The sequence below is a fragment of the Gopherus flavomarginatus genome, chromosome 13 (assembly GCF_025201925.1).
Source record: "Gopherus flavomarginatus isolate rGopFla2 chromosome 13, rGopFla2.mat.asm, whole genome shotgun sequence".
NCBI classification, from domain to species: domain Eukaryota; kingdom Metazoa; phylum Chordata; order Testudines; family Testudinidae; genus Gopherus; species Gopherus flavomarginatus.
The window spans coordinates 4974892-4998667 of NC_066629.1; the positions used below are offsets into that span (position 1 = coordinate 4974892).

General features: G+C 47.0%; 1 protein-coding gene across 1 annotated transcript; it reads right to left on the bottom strand.

The window, feature by feature from the left end:
* Nucleotides 1-1313: 1313 nt before the first annotated feature.
* On the bottom strand, nucleotides 1314-15541 carry LOC127033535 (tudor domain-containing protein 6-like). Its single transcript, XM_050921476.1, is given in 10 exon segments — nucleotides 1314-2071; nucleotides 4641-4686; nucleotides 5574-5663; nucleotides 6539-6657; nucleotides 7142-8075; nucleotides 8077-8632; nucleotides 9238-9866; nucleotides 9868-13794; nucleotides 13797-13871; nucleotides 15419-15541. Coding segments are annotated over 10 exon segments (6579 nt in total). The 3' UTR covers nucleotides 1314-1991.
* Between the last annotated feature and the right edge of the window lie 8235 nt (nucleotides 15542-23776).

Below are 23776 nucleotides of genomic sequence, written 5' to 3' on the forward strand. Positions count from 1 at the left end.
CCACTGTGCTGCATGGAAGTAGAAGATCAACCTGCAGTGCTGCCTCCACCCCACCCCCAACACAGATTTGGCCATGAGGTTGACCCAACTCTGACAGTGCAGGGGCCAGGCCTGCCCCACAAACACCCTAGGGCCCTGTCCCTCCAAGCCAGGTGCACCAAAATAGTAAGCAAGAGGGAGAGTCTCTCACACATGCCCAGCCCTGGCCCATGATCCAGGTGTGGGGCAAGCAGGCTCAGTTCGGCAGGATCCAAATGTGGAGGGGTTTAGTGTGAGAGGATGCAGGTGCGGGGTAATCTGGGTGTGGGTGGCTTGGTGGGGGATCTGGATACACAGGGGCTTGTTGAGCGGTTCTGAGTGCAAGGGGAATGGGACTCTGCAGGTGATGCTGGAGGAGTGGGGTTTAGTGTGGTGGAGGTCCAGGTGCAGCTGGTTGGGCTCAATGGGTTGGGCATCTGGGTGCAGGGGGGAAATGGAGATAATCTGGGTGCAGGGGGAAAATGAAGATAGTCTGGGTGCAGAGCGTGGGGGTCTGGATGCAGGGGGGAGGGACCTTGATGGCAGGGTCCAAGTGTAGGGAGTGAGGCTCAGTAGAGGCGAAAGAGGGTGCTGGTGCAAGAGGGCTCTAGATGCAGGGGATGAGGCTCAACAGGTGGGGGGTTGAGTGCAGGGGATTCTGGGGAGGGGGGTTCTAGGTAGGGATGGGTCTGCATGCATGTGGGATGAGCAATAGAGGCAAGCAGTAAGAGGGGGTGCAGAATTTCCTGCAGTCAGTAAGGGGAAGTTTCTGGGGGTAAGTCTGACCAGGCCCCAGCGGCACCTTGTAAGGGAAGAGGAAGTTCTGGCCTCCCCTCCTCAGCCCAGCCAGGACTAGCAGCTGAGCCCGGCACAAGGTAGGAGCCAACAGCTGGGGTGTGCCCACCCCCTTCCCAAGGTGATTTACCTCTCCGCTAATTGCTCCAGGTGCCCAAAACAACATGCCTGCACTGCTGGGGAGGGTTGCATGACCACTCTTTTGGCTTCCCTGTCATTTTCTGTGGGGAATCAAAGAAATCTGCAGAGGACATGAATTCTGTATTCGCGCAGTGGTGCAGCATTGCCGCAGGAGTATAGATGGACCCATTCATCTGACCCAGTATATGGCCATTCTAATGCTCTTATGTTTAATATTTCTAGGGTGCTCTGTACTTATTGGCCCTGTTTTTAAAAAGGGTGTTCCTCCAACAGATTGTAGTCAATTAATTATAGATGAAGGAAGTGTCCCTTATACACTAGAGTAATATAGTGGAAAAATCTAAAAGATCAAAACAAGATAACAATGCACCAGCATCAGCTTTATTCCAGCTTGTTCCATAGTTAGCATAGTAGTATAAATGCAGAGTTCAAACTGAAGTAAATATTATTTACCATAAAGGAGGACAAAACATTCAAAGCAACTGGTGCAAAATATCTTCTAATTTTTTTTTTTAGAAGAGCTTTCCTAACAAAGAAATCTCAGTGTTCATCAGAAAGCAGGGTTGCACAATGTACAGCCGTTTGTATACATCTGAATAAGTTTCATTTAAGCAAACCCAAAAATTTAAATCAAGTATACTTCCAATAGAAATAAAGAGCGTAAGCAATCTACATATGCAAAAAGTTTAACAATCTAGTTATTACAACTCTTGGTGCAACAGACTAAAACATTCAATACCAGAAACTCCACTGGTCAAGGGCAGCCCAAATACTCACTGAAATGAAGGTATCACAATTTTAAGAAGCTAGATGCCAGCACTATGAAAACATCTACAGATTCCATGTAGGTATTTTGTTGTCTTACACAAGTGTGAGGTGCTATTATAGGAATATGGCATACAAGTTAGACATTATTTGCTCAGCTGCTTGAAAACCATGCTCAAAATACTTCTACAATGTACAACTCCGTAATCTCGGGAAAGTCATGTTCATAAGACTTTGCTTCTCCAACACGTGATGCTAGTGAACTAGAAGCCTTACTCAGTGGCATTTTCAGGACTGCTGGACAACATATATGGATCAACGATTACATCAGAGCCACAATTAGCCCTTTTTTCTAGGAAAAGAGGAAAAAGAAAGACAGAGGTAAGAATAGCACCATGAAGATCCAAAAATATACTTTCGCAGTAACAGTCACTAAAGAGTGTGACCTGTATGTTTTTTGGTAGTCTGAAAGACTGTAGTACAATTTCAGACCAACTTTGTCTACTTCATGGTCCTGTACTAAGTTTTCCCCACGATGATTACACATTTGAAAGACTATTGTGTACAATGAATAACTATTAACTAAGGCAGCTGGAACTTTAGTCAAAGGTGAAGTGATTCAGCTGGACGCAAGTGTGCAATGCTTACAAGACAGTCTCCACTTTTGTGTTGTATTGTTCAGTTTAAGAGCTAATCCATTCCACCTGCAGGTGGAACATGATAGTCATAGTGGATCTTTTAAAATGTAGTTTAAGATAGTGTTTTATCGATAAAATGTTGATTCTGGTAACATGTATAGTTTGTAGCAGACATGCAGATACTCTGACACTCTGTGGATTGATCAGTTTGTATGTGAAGGTTTTTTGAAGTTAAAACAGTCATTAACAGGACTGAGTGAAAGGGAATCGGCCACCATTTGCAGACTTATACACATCTGACTCTAAGATATCCTGATGAGGGCTTGCTTGCTCTCTCATATGCACACACACAATTTTTTTGTAAACACAGAAAAATGATTAATAGAATATTACAGTTACAAAATCAAGCACTCGAGAGTCAGGAAATGCCAGCATGATGGTTACCTGTGTACGCCTTGTGCATACGCATTCTGACCATCTAATTACATGATAACAGGACCTTTGCTTCTTTCTATGCACAGGATGGATGGTGCTCAAAGATCGGATATTCAATATTTTATTTTATCCTTATATAATGCACACTATTCATACCCTGCTCTGAAGACAGGATTATTAATTCCTCTATGGCACTCTCGGGGAGGTGGTAATATCCCCATTTTACACATGGGGAGTTGAGACAGAAAATAAGGTCAAAGGTATTAGCTAGCTTTGGGTGCCCTCAGCCACCTAGGTTCTGATTTTTCAGAATACTTTGCATTATATAGCACTCTACAAGTTGAAAGCACAGCTCCTATTGAGCATTCACATCTCCTACTGAAATCAACACATGAGAAACCAGGGCCTCAGTTTGGGCACCCAGAAAATGAGGACCACAATTAGTGACTGCCTGCGGAAAGTTTGGTTTAAGAGCATCCCAGTGTAATCCCAGCATCACATAGGAAATCTATGGCACAGGCAAAGATAGAATCCGGTTCTTTAGGGTAGCATTCACTTCCCTCGATCACCAGACCCACTTTCTCTTCCTGCAATGCATTGCTTCTCACTACACACCTTTCAACTTCGGCAACAAATAATGCAGGACCTTACAGACAACAGTCTCCTTTACTACACAATCCTAATTCATCCCCAGAGCAACACCATCCTGTACACTGAATGAGGCAAAGGACCTGTGGAAAAAATAATTTGTGATCATGTAATTAAAGACTGTCAGAATGCATATGCACAAGGGGGGCAAATTAAGGTTGCACCTTAATCGTGGCATTTCCTCACTTTTGGGGGCTTGACACTGCAGCCTCAATAATTTTTTCAATGTAGTTGTATGTGTAATTTCTTGGGTTTTCAGAAAACAAACTAAAAAAAAAAAAAGCAGAAATGCCTTCACATGGCATGTGATCCATCTAGGTGTCAATAAGCAGTGTTGGAACCTTTCAATCCACCACAGATCTCTGTCACTTGAACTAATGGAGTGCCTGATAGCAGTAGTAGGTTGCCATCCTCTATGTGTACATTACAGTACTGAAAAAAAGAATCCTGGCAATAAACCAGACGAACTTAAGAAAACCAGTGCTTGTTGTAGGAAGGTCTATTACTTTTGACTCAAATGCGAAAAGCAGATTAGCTAATAGCTTTTTCAGGAACTGTAAAAAGGCAGGAAGAAAGTATCACCAGCTAAGCTTTTAATTTCTAGTATCAGTCTACAGGTTGGCAAGTTAAACGCCATCATCTCAGAGAAAAAACAGAACATAAGTTTTATTGTACTTCTTTTTGTAAGAACAAACAAAAATAAGAGAAGAGCTACAAAGAGACCACATGCCTCAGGTGATCAGTAATGGATACAAAGACTTTCATGTGACAGTCACTATCACCTTACAAAGATTTGGGGGCCTACAAGACCTGACTTGGTGATCACAGTTCAACTCTCCAAGTGGAAAAGTACTGAAGAGATAAGTCACAACTGGTACAACTCAGCAGAAAGGCCAAGGATTTGACCAGGCATGAAAACAGAACTATTATTTCCCCTTAGGGATAGTCCTTCCAGACAAGGCAATATGGGGAGTCTTGCACTGTTACTGCCTGTGCTGTACCTGCTAGTGAAGAACCCAAAAAATTATTCTATTGTTACCGGTTAGTCCAATTGCACTTCACAGCTGGAAATTATTCTGTTTATAATATACTAGAATATCATGCTTTTAGCCTTTTGAATCAAAAGACAGGTACTTAACATCCAACTAACAATGAACTCTTCATATGGCAGGAGTTTAGAAAGTAAAATTGAAGTTCTACCTTTCAACTCTGAGCCCTCCGCTGATAAGGAGTGCAAGCTATCTGCCTAAAACAAAAACAAAAAACACAGGTTCTGTTGAAAGGGACAAAAGCACAACTGCTGAAAGACTTCTTGTATCTGCATCTGATTTAAAAGTAGACTCATTTTTACATTAACATTCAGGTATTCACTCATGCTGAGGTATGAAAATTATTTTCCTATCTCAACCCACTAGAATTGGCTTTGTGTCCATCTTATTTCTTCAAGCCAGGCTTCTATTGCAGGAATGAAGAAGAAGAAAATTGATTCCACCACCGTCTTCATAATAATCAGCATCTGTGACAAATGACTCTGGCATAATTCAAGATTAGGTTCCTGGACGTAATGCCATAACAACACTGTCCTCAAAGCAAAATACAAATGCAAGACCTCTTTAAGATCATTTCTATTACTAAATAGTTGTGAAATATTTCACATTGTTCCTTGTGCAATGTTTCTTTTAAGTTCTTTCTTAGCACTATATTGTCAGAACTGATGCACCAATAGCATTACTCAAAACTGCCAAGTCTGACAGCAATAAGCAGTTTCTGCACTTGCTGATATTTCTTCTGCCTAAGACTGTGTTTATTCACTTTCAATATTACCTGTTTTCTGGAACTGGATTTCACACAACCCAATACAATATTCCTAATCAAAATAACTAGCTGAGGGCTAGCCAGTTATACTCCACTCTTCAGGTTTTCAAAAAGGAGGGCCACAGAGGTCACGTAGATGCTACAGTGTATCAGGCAGTTTGATGAACTTTAACATTCAGATTTTCCAGATAAAGGTTGGATGGGTGTGGGTGTCATCCCTCGTGGTCACACAAAGATTACAACTCATAATTCCAGACACTCGATATTTTATCTCCACTAGGTTTCCCCAAATATTTACCAAGAGCTATAACACCGTACCTCATATGGACTCTTAGTCACTTCAGGAATGCCATTCCAAACATTCTCAGGATTCACTATCTCCTCATGGCCAGCAGAGAGATTCAAATCCTGCACAGATAAGACATTAACCTTAGTCTAGCAGGCATTACCCGTTATACAGAATACATAGAACACAACAGAACACATTAATGGAAAAAAGTCCACAACTGGCATATCATATCATGTAAAACACTAAGTAGACAATCCCTGTAAAATGAAAGGGAGAAAAGAGTATATAGTGTTCGGTTTCTGGTTTAGACATTTATTCATCTAAAGTGTATAATCAGATATCTGCAGCTACTTTTCAAAACCATTCAAAAATCAAACTAGGAAACAAAGATTTAATAGAAAGTTCTTGAAAACCTTTACACTGGCACCTCCTGGCATCCACTTACCAAGTGAATTGCCATTAAATCAATCTCCCAATACAAGAGGCAACTGCAACTATGTATTCTAGAAATCCAGAAGCAGCAAGCAATGCTAACTACAGTAAAACCTCAGTTACGCTGAGAATGGAGGTCGTTTGTGTTTGTAACTCTGAAAAAAGCGTTATGGTTCTTTCAAACGTTTACAACTGAACATTGACTTAATACAGCTTTGAAGCTTTTCTATGCAGAGGAAAAATGTTGCTTTCCCTTTATTTTTTAGCAGTTTGCGTTTAACCCGGTACTGCTCTGTATTTGCTATGGTTTTTTCATTTTGGTCTCTGCTGCAGCCTGATTGTGTATTTCCAGTGCCAAAAGAGGTGTGTGGCTGACTGATCAGTTCCTAACATTGGTCTTCGTAACTCTGAGGTTCTACTGTAGCTGTTTTAATCTCTGTAACTGGAACCCCTCTAGTAATCTGAGTCTGGAGAATATGGGATGTATGTGGAGCAACCAAAGCAATTCTAATATACATGGAATCTTTTCTACACATGGAGGGAGCTTTGAAGTCCTACTTACCTTGGTGCCTTCATCAGATATCTCCAAAATATGAGTCTTATACCACTTCAGACATGACCACACCACACAATTGGAGCCAACAGCAAATCCCTCTAGATTACAGGCATGCTCACTTTGCTCTACAAGATTTGAAATGTCACCAAAATTTGCTGTAATAGTTTTAGACTTGATTAAAAACTGTCAATGTATTTAGCTGCCTGTCTGCCTGCTGCCTTTTCTGTCTCTGTTTGCAGGTAAGAAACTACTCCTATTTGTCAGAGTTAGTAATGGACGAATTTTACAGGAGACATTTGCAGTGCTAACTCATTACTAAAACCCAGGAATTTAAGAGGTTTTAAGGGTGGAACAAATCTAAATCAAGAGTGTCTCATGGACCACAAGACTATGTTCACAGTCCTCATTTCCCAATCCCCTCCCTCCACCTAATCTTAAAATATAGACTTAACATTACAATTAATTTCTTTTCCAAAACACACCCCAAGTCAAATAATTATATAGAAAATTAAGCTAAATTTTGCATGTGCAACTGATTTTTTTAAACAAACTGTTACTGTGCTGTACAGTTTGAGTCTATGGCTCTTTATAATAATTAAAGGTACATACCTGCACCATGACCAGCTAAAGTTGCATCCTGCTTTTCTCTTATTTCAATTTCTTCTTCATCTGATGGTTTATGCCTCAAGGACTCCCCAATGACAAGAGTAGTTTTATACTCTCCGAACAATTCATGCAAGTCTGGTTTCATCTGTTCTGCACAACTCTTCTCTTGCAAAGTTAGCCATTTCTTACATTTTTCACCTCTGCTATCAGCTTTTCCTACAGCACACAGCTCTACAGGGCAAGTAGACACCTGCTTTTTTAAGTCGGTCTTAGTGAATGAAAGCTGATCTGCACTATCTACAGAAAGCTCTAAATTAGATGGTTCCAATTCTAACGGGTCCTTCCTTGTTTCATCATCAAGAGAAGCCTGCACTTCCGATGGCACCAGTTCCAATACCTCTTTTCTTTCCGAACCAAGCAAAGACTGGACATTGTGCATCTCTGGTTTGTGCATCTCTGGTTCCAGCTCCTTCCTGGCTCCATTACTAAGTAAAGTTTTTACTAGGGAAGACTCCACTTTCAATTCAGTTGGTGCAGCTTTCACTTGATGAACTTCAAGCAAGTCCAAGTCCCAATCCACTCTCTTCTTTGTTTCTTCTCCCAAGGAAATCTGTACCTCACATGGTATCAGTTCAAACAGTTCCCCTCTTTCATCACCGCATACAGGCTGTATTTCAAGTGATGACTCCATTTCCAACCAATTCTCTCTATTACTAAATGAAGGTGACACTTCAAGTGATTTCAGGTTCATTAGCTCCCTCATTTCATCATCCAAAAGCTGTACTTGGAGTGATTCCAGTTCTGACATTTTTTCCTTTGTTTCATCAGTCAAGGAAGTCTGCATTTCTAGTGACTCCAGTTCCAGTACCTCTTCTTTTGTTTTGTCACCCAAGGAAGGGTGCCCTTCAAGTGACTCTAGTTCCAGTAAGAGCTTTTTTTACTTCATCAAGTACAGAGTGCATTTGTAACTGCTTCATTTCCAACAGCTTCACATTCTCATCCAGGGAAGGCTGCACCTCAGCTGATGGAAGTTCCAACAGCTCTTTTCTTTCTTCACCCAGGAAAGACTGTACTTCAAGTGATAATTCTAACATCTCTACTTTGAGTTCAAGATCTAAGTCCTTTGTTTCACTACCGGCAAGAAGCTGTGGTTCAGATGTTTTTGGTTCTACATATATCTTTATTGAAAAAAGAGAGTGATAGCAAAACAAAGGAGTCTCTGCTTTATGAAGTATTTCAAAATTGGTCTGATGCTCACTAGCAGTTTTGAGAATCACTTTTTCTTCAATTTCTGCAGTATCTTGACATCCCTTGTCTGTCAGGTGGAATGGTTCCGCACAAAGTAAAGCATCCTGCAGAGCACTATTTTCCTGCTTGGCATCTCCAGTAGAAGCCACAGCTTTTTCAAGGCAAACAGCATCTGTATTATCTGTTCCTGGACCCTCATTCCTTTCACTGAAATCGTTCTGATTGTTTGCCAAAGTCATGTCAGTGCGGGGCCGCCCAGAGGGGGGGGGCAAGAGGGGCAATTTGCCCCAGGCCCCAGGCTCTGCAGGGGCGCCCATGAGAGTTTTTCGGGGTCCCTGGAGCGGGGTCCCTCACTTGCTCCAGGGGGCCCGGAAAACTCTTGCGGGGCCGGGCCCCAGAGCTTCTTCCGCTCCTGGTCTTTGCCGGCGGGGGGTCCTTCTGCTCCGAGGGGAAGGACCCCCCGCCAGCGAATTACCGCCGAAGCGGGACCTGCCGCTGAAGTGCAACCCGGTCTTTGGCGGTAATTCAGCAGTGGGGCGCCCTTCCATTCCAGGACCCGCTGCCGAAGTGCCTCGAAGACCTGCGGCAGGGGTCCCCCGCCACCGAATTACCACTGAAGAGCGTGTTGCACTTTGGTGGCGGGTCCCGCTTTGGCGGTAATTCGCCGGCGGAGGGCCCCCGCCACGGGTCTTCGGGGCACTTCGGCGGTGGGTCCCGGAACGGAAGGGCCCCCCGCCGCCAAACAGGGCCGGCTCTAGAATTTTGCCGCACGGGGGGTGCCCTGCCGCTTGCCGGTCCCGCGGCTCCGGTGGGCCTCCCGCAGGCATGCTCTGGGTGGCCCTGTGTCAGTGTTATATTTCCAAAAACATTTCATCTCCTCATTGATGTTTTTTTCATTACATTCCACTTTAACAACAGATAAGGGAATTTCAGAAGAGTTATCCTTTTGTATTTCCATTACTGTGACCGCTAGTAAATAGTCTGCAGTCATGTCATAGAACTTGACTTCTGCTTCATTACTCCATGAACCCTCTGGGGAATTAAATCCAAATAGACAGCATGGAAAAGCTTGCATAGGTATTGTAAGCAACTGATCAGGAATTTGTCTAATCATCTCTCTGCCAACAAGTTCCTCAGATCCATAATCCACATGTCTGACAGTTAGGTTGTTATCTTTTATGCTGCTAACTTTTGCTCTGTAAAATTTTCCATCTTCACTATATTTTGCTATGCAAATATCACCACTTCTAATACTACATCTGAACTCATCCACACTGCTTATTTCAAGTTCTCCAATTTCCTGGAGTTTTTTTTCTAAGTAGTTTATAATTTCAGGGTCAGCCATCTGACACCAAAAGTATTCTGGGCCCTTTACAAGAGTAACATAGGTTTCTACAGTCTGAGCTACCTCTGGAGTCTTCCAGAAGAGTGATTTAGTGTCATTTATACTAGAAGCTTTATTGTTCTCATCAAAAGGCAGATGCAGGTTCACACTGATTTGACACATCAGCACCACGCTCTCTTCTGTCAAGGGCATCTGTTGACTGAGATTCTTCTCTCATTCCAAAGGTTTCATCAATCAAATCCACTGCTATCATACCTTTCTCGTCATAGAGAACAATTTCCCATCTGTCTTTGAGTTTCTCTACAAATTCACAGTTTAGTTGAACTTCACTTGTTCTTTCTGAAAAATAACTCACTGCTTCCTGTGTCCAATTTGTAAACTGTTTAGACTGAACTCCAGCCAATGAGGAATGAATACTCATCATTGGAACTGATGAATATTTTTCAAGAAGTCTACTTGTTTCACAAATATTAACTACGAAAGTGTTGCCATAATCTATATATTGTACACTTATCTGTTCATCAGATAGTTTCTCTTTTACCACAGCTCGATACCACAAGCCGTCTTCTGAAAAAACGGCACAAATTAAGTCTCCTACTTGTACCTGTTGTTGACCGAGACCCTCTGTTCCTGTTTCATTGTTTAATCCTTCTGAAATATTGTTAAGTTGAGGCTCATCACTTGCTAATTGAATATAAAAATCGGAAGGGTTATTTACATGAGAAATGTATACTGAAGTTTTCAGACCAGGCACTAAGTTCCTTGGAGGCAAGTCACATATGCTTTTAAGTGGAAAAAGTGTACTATTTTCTCCTTGATTTCTAGTTTTAACAGCATCAGGTTTAACAGTATCAGATTTTATCTCTTTCTTTATAAAGGGTAAAGATTTATTTTCACCTACTTCTTTACCTACTAAGGAAGTACTTGCTGATGGAAAAACGTTGTTATTGTTAAATCTTTCCACAGATCCTAGAAACTTGGTTGACAACTCTCTTTTTGCAGCAGGTTGGAAGTGTTTTACATCCTTACATACAAAACTGGTCTTGGTATTGCACTCTTCTCCTTGGATTTCAGATCTCCAAGTTTTAGTCTCGCACTCTCTCATGTATGTTGCTGATGACTTCATGTTTTCATTCCTCTCTTCTTTGGCATTAATGTTTTTAGAGTGTAGAGTTTCATTTTCTACATATTTGTTAGACTCTCTATTTCTTGCTAAGCTTAAATCCTCTTTCATTTTTGCATTAATTTGAATATTGCCATCATATAGTTCAACTATCAGCTTTCCATCAGATTCTTTTGCTACCACTATCATCTTTAAAGGCTTATCCAAGACAGTGGTTTCAAACCATCTGGTAGCTTCTTTTGGTACATTAGAGATATCAGATAGTGAACATTTTATGGCTTGCATTGGCAAAAGCAAGATATCATATGCATCATTGGGTATAGGAATCAAGTCTTCTTTCTTTACCACCTGTGTATTCCCAAAATCTACAAAGAAGACTTCTTTATTAGGCTTGGTTTTCAAAACTGCTCCTCTGTACCAGTGATTGTCAGTATACCTTGCAAGATATAGGTTTCCACGGTTTTGTGACATTTTTAAACTGTGCAGTACTTTTCCTAGTCGACCAATGTTATCTGTGAGCTGTTCTAGGACATTTGCACTTCTGGCAAGTTGGCAGTAAAATTTCCATGGATTGTCAACATGTGTTACATAAATCTCTTCTTCGCTTCCAATTTTGATGTCATGTGGAGAATAATAGTAAGAGTGTAGCTGAACGGAGTATGCCAGAGGTTTCTGAGGTGGTACAGGTCTGGCCAACCCTTTCTCTATTAAAAAATGGCACACACTCTGAAAAGGTGTAATTAAATCCACAACATTAAACAGCTCTTTATTGTTTATGGCAGCCAGAGCAAATATTGTACACTTCAGTTCCAAATGATCTGCTCTGCGATCAACAAACTCCTGAAAAGCTAGGATTGCTTTTTCATCCCAAACAAAAGGATCCTGACCATTTGGTTGGATTAAATTGTAAAGGCTGCATCTGAAAGCCTGAGCCTTTAATTTCAGAAAGTTTGCATTAATTGAGCGGAGATTCTCTACAGAAACCAGCTCCTTGTTCCCATAGTCAACATATATAACTTCTACCTGTTCTGTAGAACACTCTCCACTAATAATCAAAGCTCTGTACCATTTCTCATCCTCTGAATACTTGGCTAAACACACTCGACTTGCCCAATGATGTGGCTGTGCTGACGTCTTGCAATAATCCTGAATTTCAGCCATTAATGACTTAAGTTCTTGATTATTTCTACTCAACTGACACCAAAAGTAGCCAGGACTTTCAGCATACGATATTACCACCTGAACTGTACTACCAACTTCCAGCTGACCTTCATAAGGAGATCCTGGTTTTATTTCCAAGTTGTATTGTATAAGAGAGGAGGGCAGATTTAGGTTTCCCTTAATTTTTTTTTCATCAGGAACTGAGTCACTTGATAAATGGCAAGTTTCTGCAGTAGGCTGGTCTTTGACTGTCAAAGGCATAGAGGGATTCAGCGCTATATTGTCTCTTACTGTTTTGGTTTGCACTCCACTCTTCCTTGATGTTGAACTCACTAGCTCCCCCTCACCAGCATGTTCTTTGGGATCCTGCCTCAAAGACTGAGCAGATAACTTCTGAAGAGTCTCTGGAATATCAGCCCCTTGGAATTTTGCATAGCCTCCTTGGGACAAAATTTTGCTTATATTTTTCTCCCCTGTTTGAGACTGATCAAGAACTTCAATCACATGCTTGTCGCCCTGCGTACCCAACACCCGGATCACCAGCTCTTTGCTCTGCACTGTCCTTTTAAAGTGAGCCACAGCCTCTTTACTCCATGTCTCTCCCAGGGGACAGACATCTGCTAAACAGCACTTCAGAGCAACAGCAGGGAGCTCCCTGAACTGAGGCAGCAACTCCTTCACCTCATCCCAGTTCAAGATCTCCCTGTTGCCTCTATCTACCAGGTGCACTTCCACCCCGAGCCCCAGCACACTGGTGATAACGGCCGGATAGTAGGCATTCTCCTTCAGCTGCAGCCAGAACTCGGACGGGTCTCTGACGAAGGACACTCGCGCATGGAAGAACACTCCCACCTTCACCCGCACGCCCGGCAGGTAGGCAGCGGCCAGGTCCCTCGGAGCCGCAGTTGCAGGGAGTGTGTCCGGTGGCGGCCCCGGCTCCTTAGGAGGGGCGGCGTCCTCCTCTTCCAGCTGCTCCTGCGCTCCCTGGCTGCCCTGCAGCAGGCTCTGGGCCAGACAGCGGGTCTGCACCCCATAGAGGCAGTTCAGGTTGAGGCCGTTCTCCCCGTACAGGTTCACGTAGTAGAGGTGCTCGAAGGGATTGTAGGCTTCGATGCGGGCGCTCACCGCCTTGCCCAGCAGCAGCGCCTTGAGCCTGCTGAGCTGGGAGCGGGACCAGCCGCAGCCCCCGTCCGAGATGCCCTGCAGGGCGCAAGGGTAGGTCACTACCGGCATGCGGAAACACTCCACGGGCAGGAGGCAGAGGTTAGCCCCAGTGACAAATTCCTTCCTGCCATAGTCCACACAGATCACATGGGCCACCAGGTGACTCTGCTCCTCGGGGAAGAACTCCAGCAACAGCGCGCGGTACCAGCGCCCGTCTATGCCGCGTGCGGCGCAAGGGGAGCCCGGCTTGGGGAGCGGATCCTGCTCCCGCCTGGCCGCCGTCTTGTAGATCTGGTGCAAGGAGTCCGAGAGGCACTGGATCTCCTGGGAAAGGCTCTGCAGCTGGCAATAGATGCGGTGCGGGTCGGAGATCTGTGTCACCAGCACCGGCACAGTCACCCCCAGCTGCAGCTGTGGGTAGAAGAAATCCAGGGCAGCCGGGCCGGGCTGAGGAGTGGTAACAACAGGATATTGCTGAGCAGAAGTAGGGCCGGGGGACTCCAGCTTGGGCTGGTGGGACATTTCCAGGCAGCGCTTGGCCAGGGCTCAGAAGCATCTGGGAGTGATCTGCTTGGCCAGGCCCAGGTGGTGCATCTGGGCCAGCAGCCAAGGCAGCGAAGCAGCTCGAGCAGGACCAGGCGGTGCGGTATCAGCACTTCTCGGACCAGTCCCGACACCTCCTTGGCGTTTATCTTTCAATCGCTGCCGTGGAAGTCGATGTGTTCCATACCGGCTTACTTTCAGCTCTGCCCTCAAGAAAAAAGGTGTTGGGATTTAGAAACCATGGGAAAGAGCCCAAAACTCAAGAGGATTTTTAATTGACATTTGATAATGACACAGAAAGAGGGAAAAACTGAGATTTGAGATCAGTGTTCAGAAATGAAAGTGAAAGGGTGGAAATCTGAGGGATTTTGGATCCATCTGGCAAATTATAGAGAGGAAAGTGGAAAATCAGAGGGATTTTATATCAGTTGTTGATAGGAGGTAAAATCTGAGTGTTTTCCATGAATATTTGATAAATGAATAAAGAGAAAATGGGCAACATTTGCAAACATTTTATATACGTATTCAAGAATCTGAAAAAAGGTGTAAATCTGAGATTTTTTTCAGTATTTTATAATTAGAGAGATGGGAAAATATCAGGGCATATTCAATTAGAAATAGACAACTAGAGACAAGTGGGACAAATGTTTAGGGTATTTTATATGAATATATCAAATATCACATATTTGATAATATGAGAGAAAAACAATAAGATCTGAGGGGAGAGAGTCACTTTCCTGCCAGGGCCCAGGGCTCCCTCCATCCCACCAGGGTTTCTCACTCACCAGGGGGCTCCAGCCTGGGGGGCTGGTGCGGGAAGAGACCAGGGCTGCCCAGGGGGCACATCCCAGCTGGACAAAGCCTCCTCCCTGGATCTGGTGTAGGAATGTGCTACTGGGAGCAGCCTGGGGCTGGACCCTCTCTATGGGGGACACTTGCTCCTCCCTCCCCTTCCTGGCCCTTCCCACGCCCTGTTGCCAGCAGAGAGGGCCCCCCCCCAGCCCAGAGGTGTCCCTGTCTCAGGACTCCCCCAGCCTCTGTCCATTAACCCTCTTCCCAGTTCAGAAATCACTTGTGGGAACCATTTCCCACCTACACAAGGACAAATCACTGCAGGTGAAAATGGGGGGAAACACCTCAAACCTGAGATTTGAACTGGCCATTGGCGAAGTGCAGAGAAAATGGGGCACAATTGGGGGAGGGGAATAGGGAACTTCTCAGGGATCTGAGGGAAGGGGGGGGTCACCCTGGATGTTGCTCGTTGCTCTGCAGAGAGAAAGGGGGCAGGACGGGAGAGGTGGGGGGTCCCCATGGGAGGGGGCAATGGTAAATCCAAGGTGATCTCAGCCCCCCTTTCTCTCTCTGCTCCTCGGGGGTCACCTGCTCTTCTTCCCCCCCCATCCCCGGCCATGTCTGGGCTGCACAGACATTTCCCACCCGCCCCTTTCCCAGCCCCCCTAGCCCGGTCTCACACCCCCAGCAGCCCCCGCCCAGGCCTATGCAGGGACCCCAATGGGCCCCTCCCCCTGGCACTCCTCTTGGGGCCCCAGGGCAGAGCCTGGCCGAGCCTGGGTGGCGCTGGGCTCCTGCGGGTACAATAGCTCTGAGCCCCCCGTGGGTGCTGCCCTCCCGGCCCCCCAGGGAGCAGATCCCGGCACTGCGAGATGCCGCATCCCCGACACTGGGGCAGAGTCACTCCTCGGCCCTGGCCCCGGCCCCGGGGCTCGCTCCGAGTCCTGGAAGCTGCAGCTCCGCAGCGGGAGCAGGGCCGGGCCGGGCACGGGTTTAATGAAGGGCTCTCCCGCCGCGACTTGCGCATGCCCAGAGCTCCAACGGCACAAACCCTTCTCCGGTCCCGGGAGATGCTCCAACGGCCCCGGGCGAGCCAAGCAGAGCCACACCACCCAATGCGCCTTCGCAGCCCGGCTCCGCCTCCCTAGCTGACGTCACTTCCGCTCCCGGGAGAGTCAGGAACTACATCTCCCAGCCTGCCCCGGGGCCTCCATGCGAGCCCCTCTGTGGGCGGGAGAACAAAACTGCTGCTGCCGCCTGCGTGTGAGCCGGGAACGGGCTGAGTCGTTGCTGCTCCGGGGGGGGTTCCTCCAGCTGGGCCCCGCCCCCTGGGCAGCCCCGGGATCTGCCCGCCACAGCCCCGGCCCGGAGCCCCCGGGGAGTGAGAGACCCCGGGGGGAGGGCGGGAAAGTGACTGTGCCCCGGGGAGCCTGGGTGAAGCCTCGGAGCAGCCTGTGCCCCAGAAGAGCTGCAGCAGGATCCTCCCTGGCCCGGTAGAATGGGGGGGGGGGTCCCTTTGGGAGGAAGGGGTGTTGGGCAGGGGGGAGAAGGAGGGAGGGAAATGTCAGTGGGATGCGGGGGGGAGTTGAACTGTCTCTGGGCCGCCAGGAAATTCCAAGGGGGGGAATGGGGAGGGGAGTTAATTGGATCCTTTGGAGGGGTGTGAAAAACACCCCCGTGAGCTCTGCAAGATACAGCGCTGTAAAGCCTCAGTGTAATCAGTGCCGCAGCGCTGGGAGCACGGCTCCCAGTGCTGCAAGCTACACCTGTAGAGGATGTGGTTTACGTGCAGTGCTGGGAGAGCTCTCTCCCAGCGCTGGCTCTCCGACCACACTCACACTTCAAAGCGCTGCCGTGTAGCCATACCCTCAGTCACAAGCCCTGAAGCTAGCAAAGGCCTGTGATGATGCTGAACTGCAGCACGAATCCGACTGGGGGATGCCTCCCACTGGCACATGTTTCAGGCTCCAGTGCCATATGAAGGAGAAACCACAACCCCCCTCAGGGCTTGTCTACATTTACAGCGCTGCAGGATCGCTTCTCCTGTCAGGGCTTGGCTACACTTGCAGGTGTGCAGTGCTGGGAGTTACAGCTGTCTTTGTACAGCTGTGTAGGGAAAGCACTGCAGTGTGGCCACACTGACGGCTTCCAGCGCTGCAGCGTGACCACATTTGCAACGGTGTTGGGAGTGGTGCATTATGGGCAGCTATTCCACAGAGCACCTCATCCCATTTTGGCGCCGTGGGTTGTGGGAAGGGGACGGAAGGGTGTGGGTCATTCTGCTTCCTGTCCCAACGCCCCGTGATGCATCGCTTCACATCCCAGCAGTCGCTGTTTTTCTGTCCACGTTTGGCGCCATTGTGACTCTCCTAACGGTTTCTATCAGGGATGGTCTAGACAGTATTTGGTCCTGCCATGAGGGCAGGGGACTGGACTCGATGACCTCTCGAGGTCCCTTCCAGTCCTAGAGTCTATGAGTCTATGAGTCTATGCAGCGTGATTTCTGTGGCAAATGGAGCCCGAACTGCTGAGGAATATGCTGACGAGTCTCGCCAGCACATCATGTTTGGCAGTTGAGCTATTCCTTGAGCTCCAAAGTGATGAGGAGTCTGATGATGATAGCGAGTCGCCTAACGCATATGACATGACATTGCTTGTGGCATTCACGGAAATGCTCAGCACCATGGAACGCCGCTTTTGGGCTCGGAAAACAAGCACTGAGTGGTGGGATCACATCATCATGGAAGTCTGGGATGATGAGCAGTGGCTGCAGAACTTTCGGATGAGAAAAGCCACTTTCATGGAACTGTGTGAGGAGCTCGCCCCCACCCTGCGGCACAAGGACACGAGATTGAGAGCTGCCCTGCCAGTGGAGAAGCGGGTGGCTATTGCAATCTGGAAGCTGGCAACTCCAGACAGCTACCGATCGGGAAAGTCAACCATTGGGATCGTTTTGATGCAAGTTTGCAGGGCCATTAATCACATCCTGCTAAGAAGAACCATGACTCTGGGGAACGTGCAGGACATTGTGGATGGCTTTGCACAAATGGGTTTCCCTAATTGTGGAGGGGCGATAGATGGGATGCATATTCCTATTCTGGCACCACCCCACTTAGCATCTGAGTACATTAATCGGAAGGGGTATTTCCCTATGATTCTCCAGGCGCTTGTGGATCACTGTGGGCATTTCATTGACATTAACACAGGCTGGCCTGGAAAGGTGCATGATGCACCCATCTTTCGGAACACTGGCCTGTTCTGGAAGATGCAGGCAGGGACTTTTTTCCCAGACCAGAAGTTCACAGTAGGGGATGTTGAAATGCCCACTGTGATCCTTGGAGACCCCGCTTACCCGTTAATGCCTTGGCTCATGAAACTGTATACAGGGAAGCTTGACAGGAGCAAGGACTGGTTCAACTACAGGCTGAGCCGGTGCCGAATGACCGTGGAGTGTGCTTTTGGCTGTTTAAAAGGGTGCTGGTGATCTCTGTATGGGAAGCTAGACCTGGGGGAAAGCAGCATCCCTACGGTTATATCCGCGTGCTGTACCCTCCATAATATTTGTGAAGGGAAGGGTGAAACATTCAGTCAGGCATGGACCTCCGAGGTTCAACGCCTGGAGGCTGAATTTGCACAGCCAGAGAGCAGGGCTACTAGAGAGGCCCAACACAGGGCTTCAAGAATTAGGGATGCCTTGAGGGAGGAATTTGAGGCTGAAAACCAACAGTAATGTTTGGTGCCTTGCACGGGAGTGAAGTGCAGTGGTTACAATGTTAGTAGGAATCTGTTTTTCCTAAGCTGATTTGTAGTGCCTGTTTCTTTCCTGGGCTAAGGTATCTTTGACTTTCTGCAATAATAAAGACTGTTTTCAAAGCCAAGAATTCATTTATTGAAAAGAAAATAACTTTATTGTCAGACACACAACATTTTGGGAACCTGAAAGGACAGGGGGGTGTGGTGGGGAACTGTACAGTCACAGGTTTGAATATGTCCTGTCTGGAGTGCTGTGCAATGACTGATGCACTTCAGGATGCTTCTACTGCATGGTGATGGGGGTTGAGTGCAGAGGGTAAGGGTCGTAGTTCTCAGGGCTGGTTGCTGAACGTACAGGTGTTGGAGGCATCTGGTGGAGGTAAGAACCTGGATGCTGGGGAGGGGGGTTTGGAGCTGACATTGGGGCACAAGGGAAAGAGCTTTGGGACGGGGGGGTCGGCGCGGTAGTGCTCTGCCCGCATGGCTGCGAGTGCCTGGATAGAGTCCACTTGGTGCGCCAGGATGCTTATCAGCTGCTTTGTGCTTTTCTTCCTGGCCGCTGTATTTGTCTGGCGGATCCTGCTTTCCCTTTCCCTCTCCCTCTAGTCCTGCAGTTTTTTATTCTCTCTGACAAAGTGATCCATAACTGCCTGCAGGAAGTTGTCTTTGCTTTTTAGCAGCTTCTTCCGCAGGTTTTGGAGTCTTTGAGCTGTTGATAACACGGGCAGCTGAGAAATCAAGGTCGCTTGTGGAAAGGCAAAAAAGGCAACAGTTAACAGAGGCAGCATTGTTTATATCTCAGACAGTTATTCCCACACAGTGAAGGAGTTTACAGTCTTCACTTTAGCATAATTTTCCCATACCAAAGAGAGCGCACATAACCCACAGGAGCCCCGAAATGGTGAGTAAGGGGGACTGGTTGCTTCAGGGCTGTGCAGGCATTTCTGTGCATTGGGGAAAGCAAACAGCTGCAGGGGGCACCTATACTGAACACTCTCCCAACATTTTCCACAGGAGTTAATCCTGGAAGGTATCTCTCTGCTGTGGGTCACCTGGGAAGAGCGGGAAGGTCTTCTACAACAATGCAGATTCTGCCCTGGCCCCTATGCAGCTTGCCTGTGTGAAGCAATGGTCCCTCTACCCCTCATGGCACAGTGGCACGGACGCGTTAGCCTTACTGGGACAAGGACCACAGTGGCTCTCCCTATAAACTTGCGCAAGCGCATTGCCCACGCTCTGGCTGAAACTTTTGAAGAGATTACCGAGGCCGATTACCGCGACGTGATAGACCACATCAATGGGCTATTCCACATCTAGGCATGCACGCATGCAGCCCTAACCCTCCCTCCTCTCCCGAAACACTTCCATCCTGAAAATAAAAGCCGCTTACCAGGAACTCGCTCCTCTGCTTGTCCTTCACCAAGTATCGGTTGCTGCGACTGGCTGCCTTCCTCCTGGCTTGAGAAGACCTCCTGGCTGCATGCCTCCTGGGACTCCGGGGTGTCTCCCCCCACCCCAGTACCCTCACTCTTGGTTTCCTCCTCCTCCTCCGCCTCCCCCCCTCGCTCTGAAGTGTCCATCATGGTCCTCGGATTGGCGGTGGGGTCACCTCCAAGTATCGCGTCCAGCTCCTTGTAAAAATGGCAGGTCATGGGGGCAGCGCCAGAGAGGCGGTTTTCCTCGCGGGCTTTGCAATAGGCACTCTGCAGCTCCTTCCCTTTAACCCTGCACTGCACCGCGTCCTGGTCATGGCCCCTTTCCAGCATGGCCCTTGATATCTGCCCATATGTATCGTAATTCCTACGGCTGGAGCGCAGTTGTGACTGCACAGCTTCCTCCCCCCAAACACTGATGAGGTCCAGCAACTCGCCATTGCTCCATGCTGGGGCTCGTTTGGCGCGTGGAGGCATGGTCACCTGGAAAGATTCACTGATTGCACTGCACACTTGGCTGAGCAAACAGGAAGGGGATTTTTAAAATTCCTGGGGAATTTAAAGAGCGGGTCACCTGAGGCCAGGGCAGTAGAGTTCGAACTGATGAGCAGATTGGCTGAGCAGGCATTCTGGGATACCTCTGAATACCTCTGGAGGCCAATACAGTGCTTTTGGTGGCCACACTGGTGGAGCAGCGCTGCATCACCAGTGCTGCAGTCGTTATTCCCCCGGCAGAAGTGGAGTACATGCAGCGCTGTAGCCAGGGAGATACAGCGCTGTATGTGTCTTGCAAGTGTGGACGGTGAACAAGTTGCAGCGCTGTAAAGCCACCACCAGCGCTGCAACTCTCCAGTGTAACCCTTCTGCCCCTCTGAGTTGGCAGCAACAAGGGCAGGTTCATTATCCAGGGGTTCCATTTCAATAACACAATGCATAACCGGCTCAAGCACCCACCCAGTGACCTGGGACACTTACATACCACACCCCCCAGGGCGCCTCTAGGAGGCAATACTTCCCCTCTCACAAGCACGGAGTCTGAGTGTAGCAAAATCCTTTTAATAAAGGAAGGAAACAATGTAGCATCCCATTGGAGAAACACCACAAAAAGGATTATAACACAAACCATAAGCAAAAACCCACCTCCAAGTACTTTTGGCAATGTCCTTTCCCCCTTAGGGTCTTAAGCCCAATCACCCCAAAGTCCAACAACCCGAAAGTCTCTGGTCAGTGCCACCCCAGAATTCAAAAGTTTATCTGCAGAGTTTTACCCCCACAGCCTGAGTGGAAATGGCGGGGGGGGGGGGAAGTCCACACAAGGTGTTAAGGGGCACCTTACGTGGGCCAGGGCCAACTGCTCTGCCTCTCCATGGAGTTCTGCTGCAGCCTTCACCACGACCAGCTCCACTACACCAGCTGTGCCGCTCCTCCAGCTGTCCCTGCAAACCACTTCACTCAGCTCACTGTTCCAAGGGCTGCTCCAACATGCTGCAAACTGCTCCGCTCTGCCAGCCGCTTAATTATAGGTCTTCAGGCTTCCCCACTAGTTAACACAGCACTCAGTGATTTCAGCTCTTAATAGGGAAGCCCTGGTGCTGGTGCACCATTGGCCCAACATGAATTCAACTCAACAGTCTCTAGATGGACTCCTAATGGAATCAAAATTAGCTCTACTCTTCTACAGTGGAGAGAGGAGGCTGTGCAATTAGTGTTCCAGGCCCTCAGAAGGGGTCCATACCATCTATCGCACACACCAATCCTCAACCTCTCTCAAGTCACTGGGTTTTGGAACCCATGTCCCTTGTCTAGCAAGTGTCACTTAATTTATATTGAGACTTCTCTGTCATAAAGCAGTCTCATAGTTCCTCATTCACATAATCAGGTGGCAACACTTAATTTATCCTTCCCCAATAGCAAAGAAATTGGGGATCCCAGAGCTGTCAAAATAACCATGCCAGGCTGCCTTGGGCTATGTTGGGTGTGCCCATGCAAATATCTGAGATTTCACACTTCCTGAAATTCTTTCCACACTTCCCATAATTCACCACCAGATGTCAGGGTAGAGCTCATCCTGACTTTGCTTACACCAGTGTAGCCAAGGCCTCAGTGCAGTTTAGCCACCTCCTGGAGAGGCCGTAGGTATGGGAGGAGCACTCCTGTCAACACAGGGCTGTCTGCACTGGGGGTTAGGTCAGTGTAACAATGTTGCTCAGGGTGTGGAAAATCTACACCCCTGACTGGCGCAGTTACACTGACATAAGTTGGTAGCATAGACCAAGCCTTAGTATCTTCTTAATACTCTTTTACAGCGTTATTCATTATTGCTGTTGAGTATCTCAGTCCCCTTTGCTGCGATATTGGTTTATATGATCTCACAGTCCCAACGTGCACTCATGAAAACTAAGGCCCCATTTCAGCAAACTACTTAAGTGTACACCTAACTATAAAAAGCGACAAAGTGTCCTGTGGCACCTTATAGACTAACAGACGTATTGGAGCATAAGCTTCCATGAGTGAATCACATGCATCTGACGAAGTGAGTATTCACCCACAAAAGCTCATGCGCCAATACGTCTGTTAGTCTATAAGGTGCCACAGGACTCTTTGTCACTTTTTACAGATCCAGACTAACACAGCTACCCCTCTGATTCCTAACTATAGCTAAGCCCATTGACTTCAGTGTTGGGCAGATACAAAGTATTTTGCAGAATCAGGGCCTAAAAAGCATACAAAATGTATTAGGAACATAGGAATTGCCAGACTAGATCAGACCTAAAGTCTAGTCCAGTCCAGTACCCTATTTCCAATAGCGGCCTATGCTAGGTGTTTCAGAGGAAGGTGTGAGAACCCAGCAGTAGGCAGAGGTGGGAAAACCTGCCCCCATACATTAGGTCTCACCCTTGTGTTTTATGATTAGAGATTGGCACAAGCCCTGAAGCATGAGGTTTAATATCCATTCTAAAATTAGTTAGAATAATAATACCTGGCTCTTATAGACTCATAGACTCATAGACTCTAGGATTGGAAGGGACCTCGAGAGGTCATCGAGTCCAGTCCCCTGCCCTCATGGCAGGACCAAATACTGTCTAGACCATCCCTAATAGACATTTATCTAACCTACTCTTAAATATCTCCAGAAATTCCACAACTTCCCTAGGCAATCTATTCCAGAGTTTAACTACCCTGACAGTTAGGAACTTTTTCCTAATGTCCAACCTAAATCTCCCTTGCTGCAGTTTAAGCCCATTGCTTCTTGTTCTATCATTGGAGGCTAAGGTGAACAAGTTTTCTCCCGCTTCCTGATGACACCCTTTTAGATACCTGAAAACTGCCATCATGTCCCCTCTCAGTCTTCTCTTTTCCAAACTAAACAAACCCAATTCCTTCAGCCTTCCTTCATAGGTCATGTTCTCAAGACCTTTAATCATTCTTGTTGCTCTTCTCTGGACCCTCTCCAATTTCTCCACATCTTTCTTGAAATGCGGTGCCCAGAACTAGACACAATACTCCAGTTGAGGCCTAACCAGTGCAGAGTAAAGCGGAAGAATGACTTCTCGTGTCTTGTTTACAACACACCTGTTAATGCATCCCCGAATCATGTTTGCTTTTTTTGCAACAGTATCACACTGTTGACTCATATTAAGCTTGTGGTCTACTATGACCCCTAGATCTCTTTCTGCCATACTCCTTCCTAGACAGTCTCTTCCCATTCTGTATGTGTGAAACTGATTGTTCCTTCCTAAGTGGAGCACTTTGCATTTATCTTTTTTATATAGATCAATCTGAAAGCACTTCATAATATTTAATTAATTAATCCTCACAACACCCCTGTGACATGGGGAAATATTATTATCCCCATTTTATAGATAGGGAACTGAGAAAGGCTAAGTGAGTTGCCAAGATAGCAACGTATGGACTTTAATCCAGGTCTCCCAAGTCCTAGATTAGTGCCCTAACCACTAATTATTTATAATCAAGCTCACTAAGATTTCAAACCTGCAACTCTTAATTAAACAGCGATCACACTGGCTTCAAGGAATACTCACCTGCTTAGGGTTGCAACTTTGTGCCCAGAATTT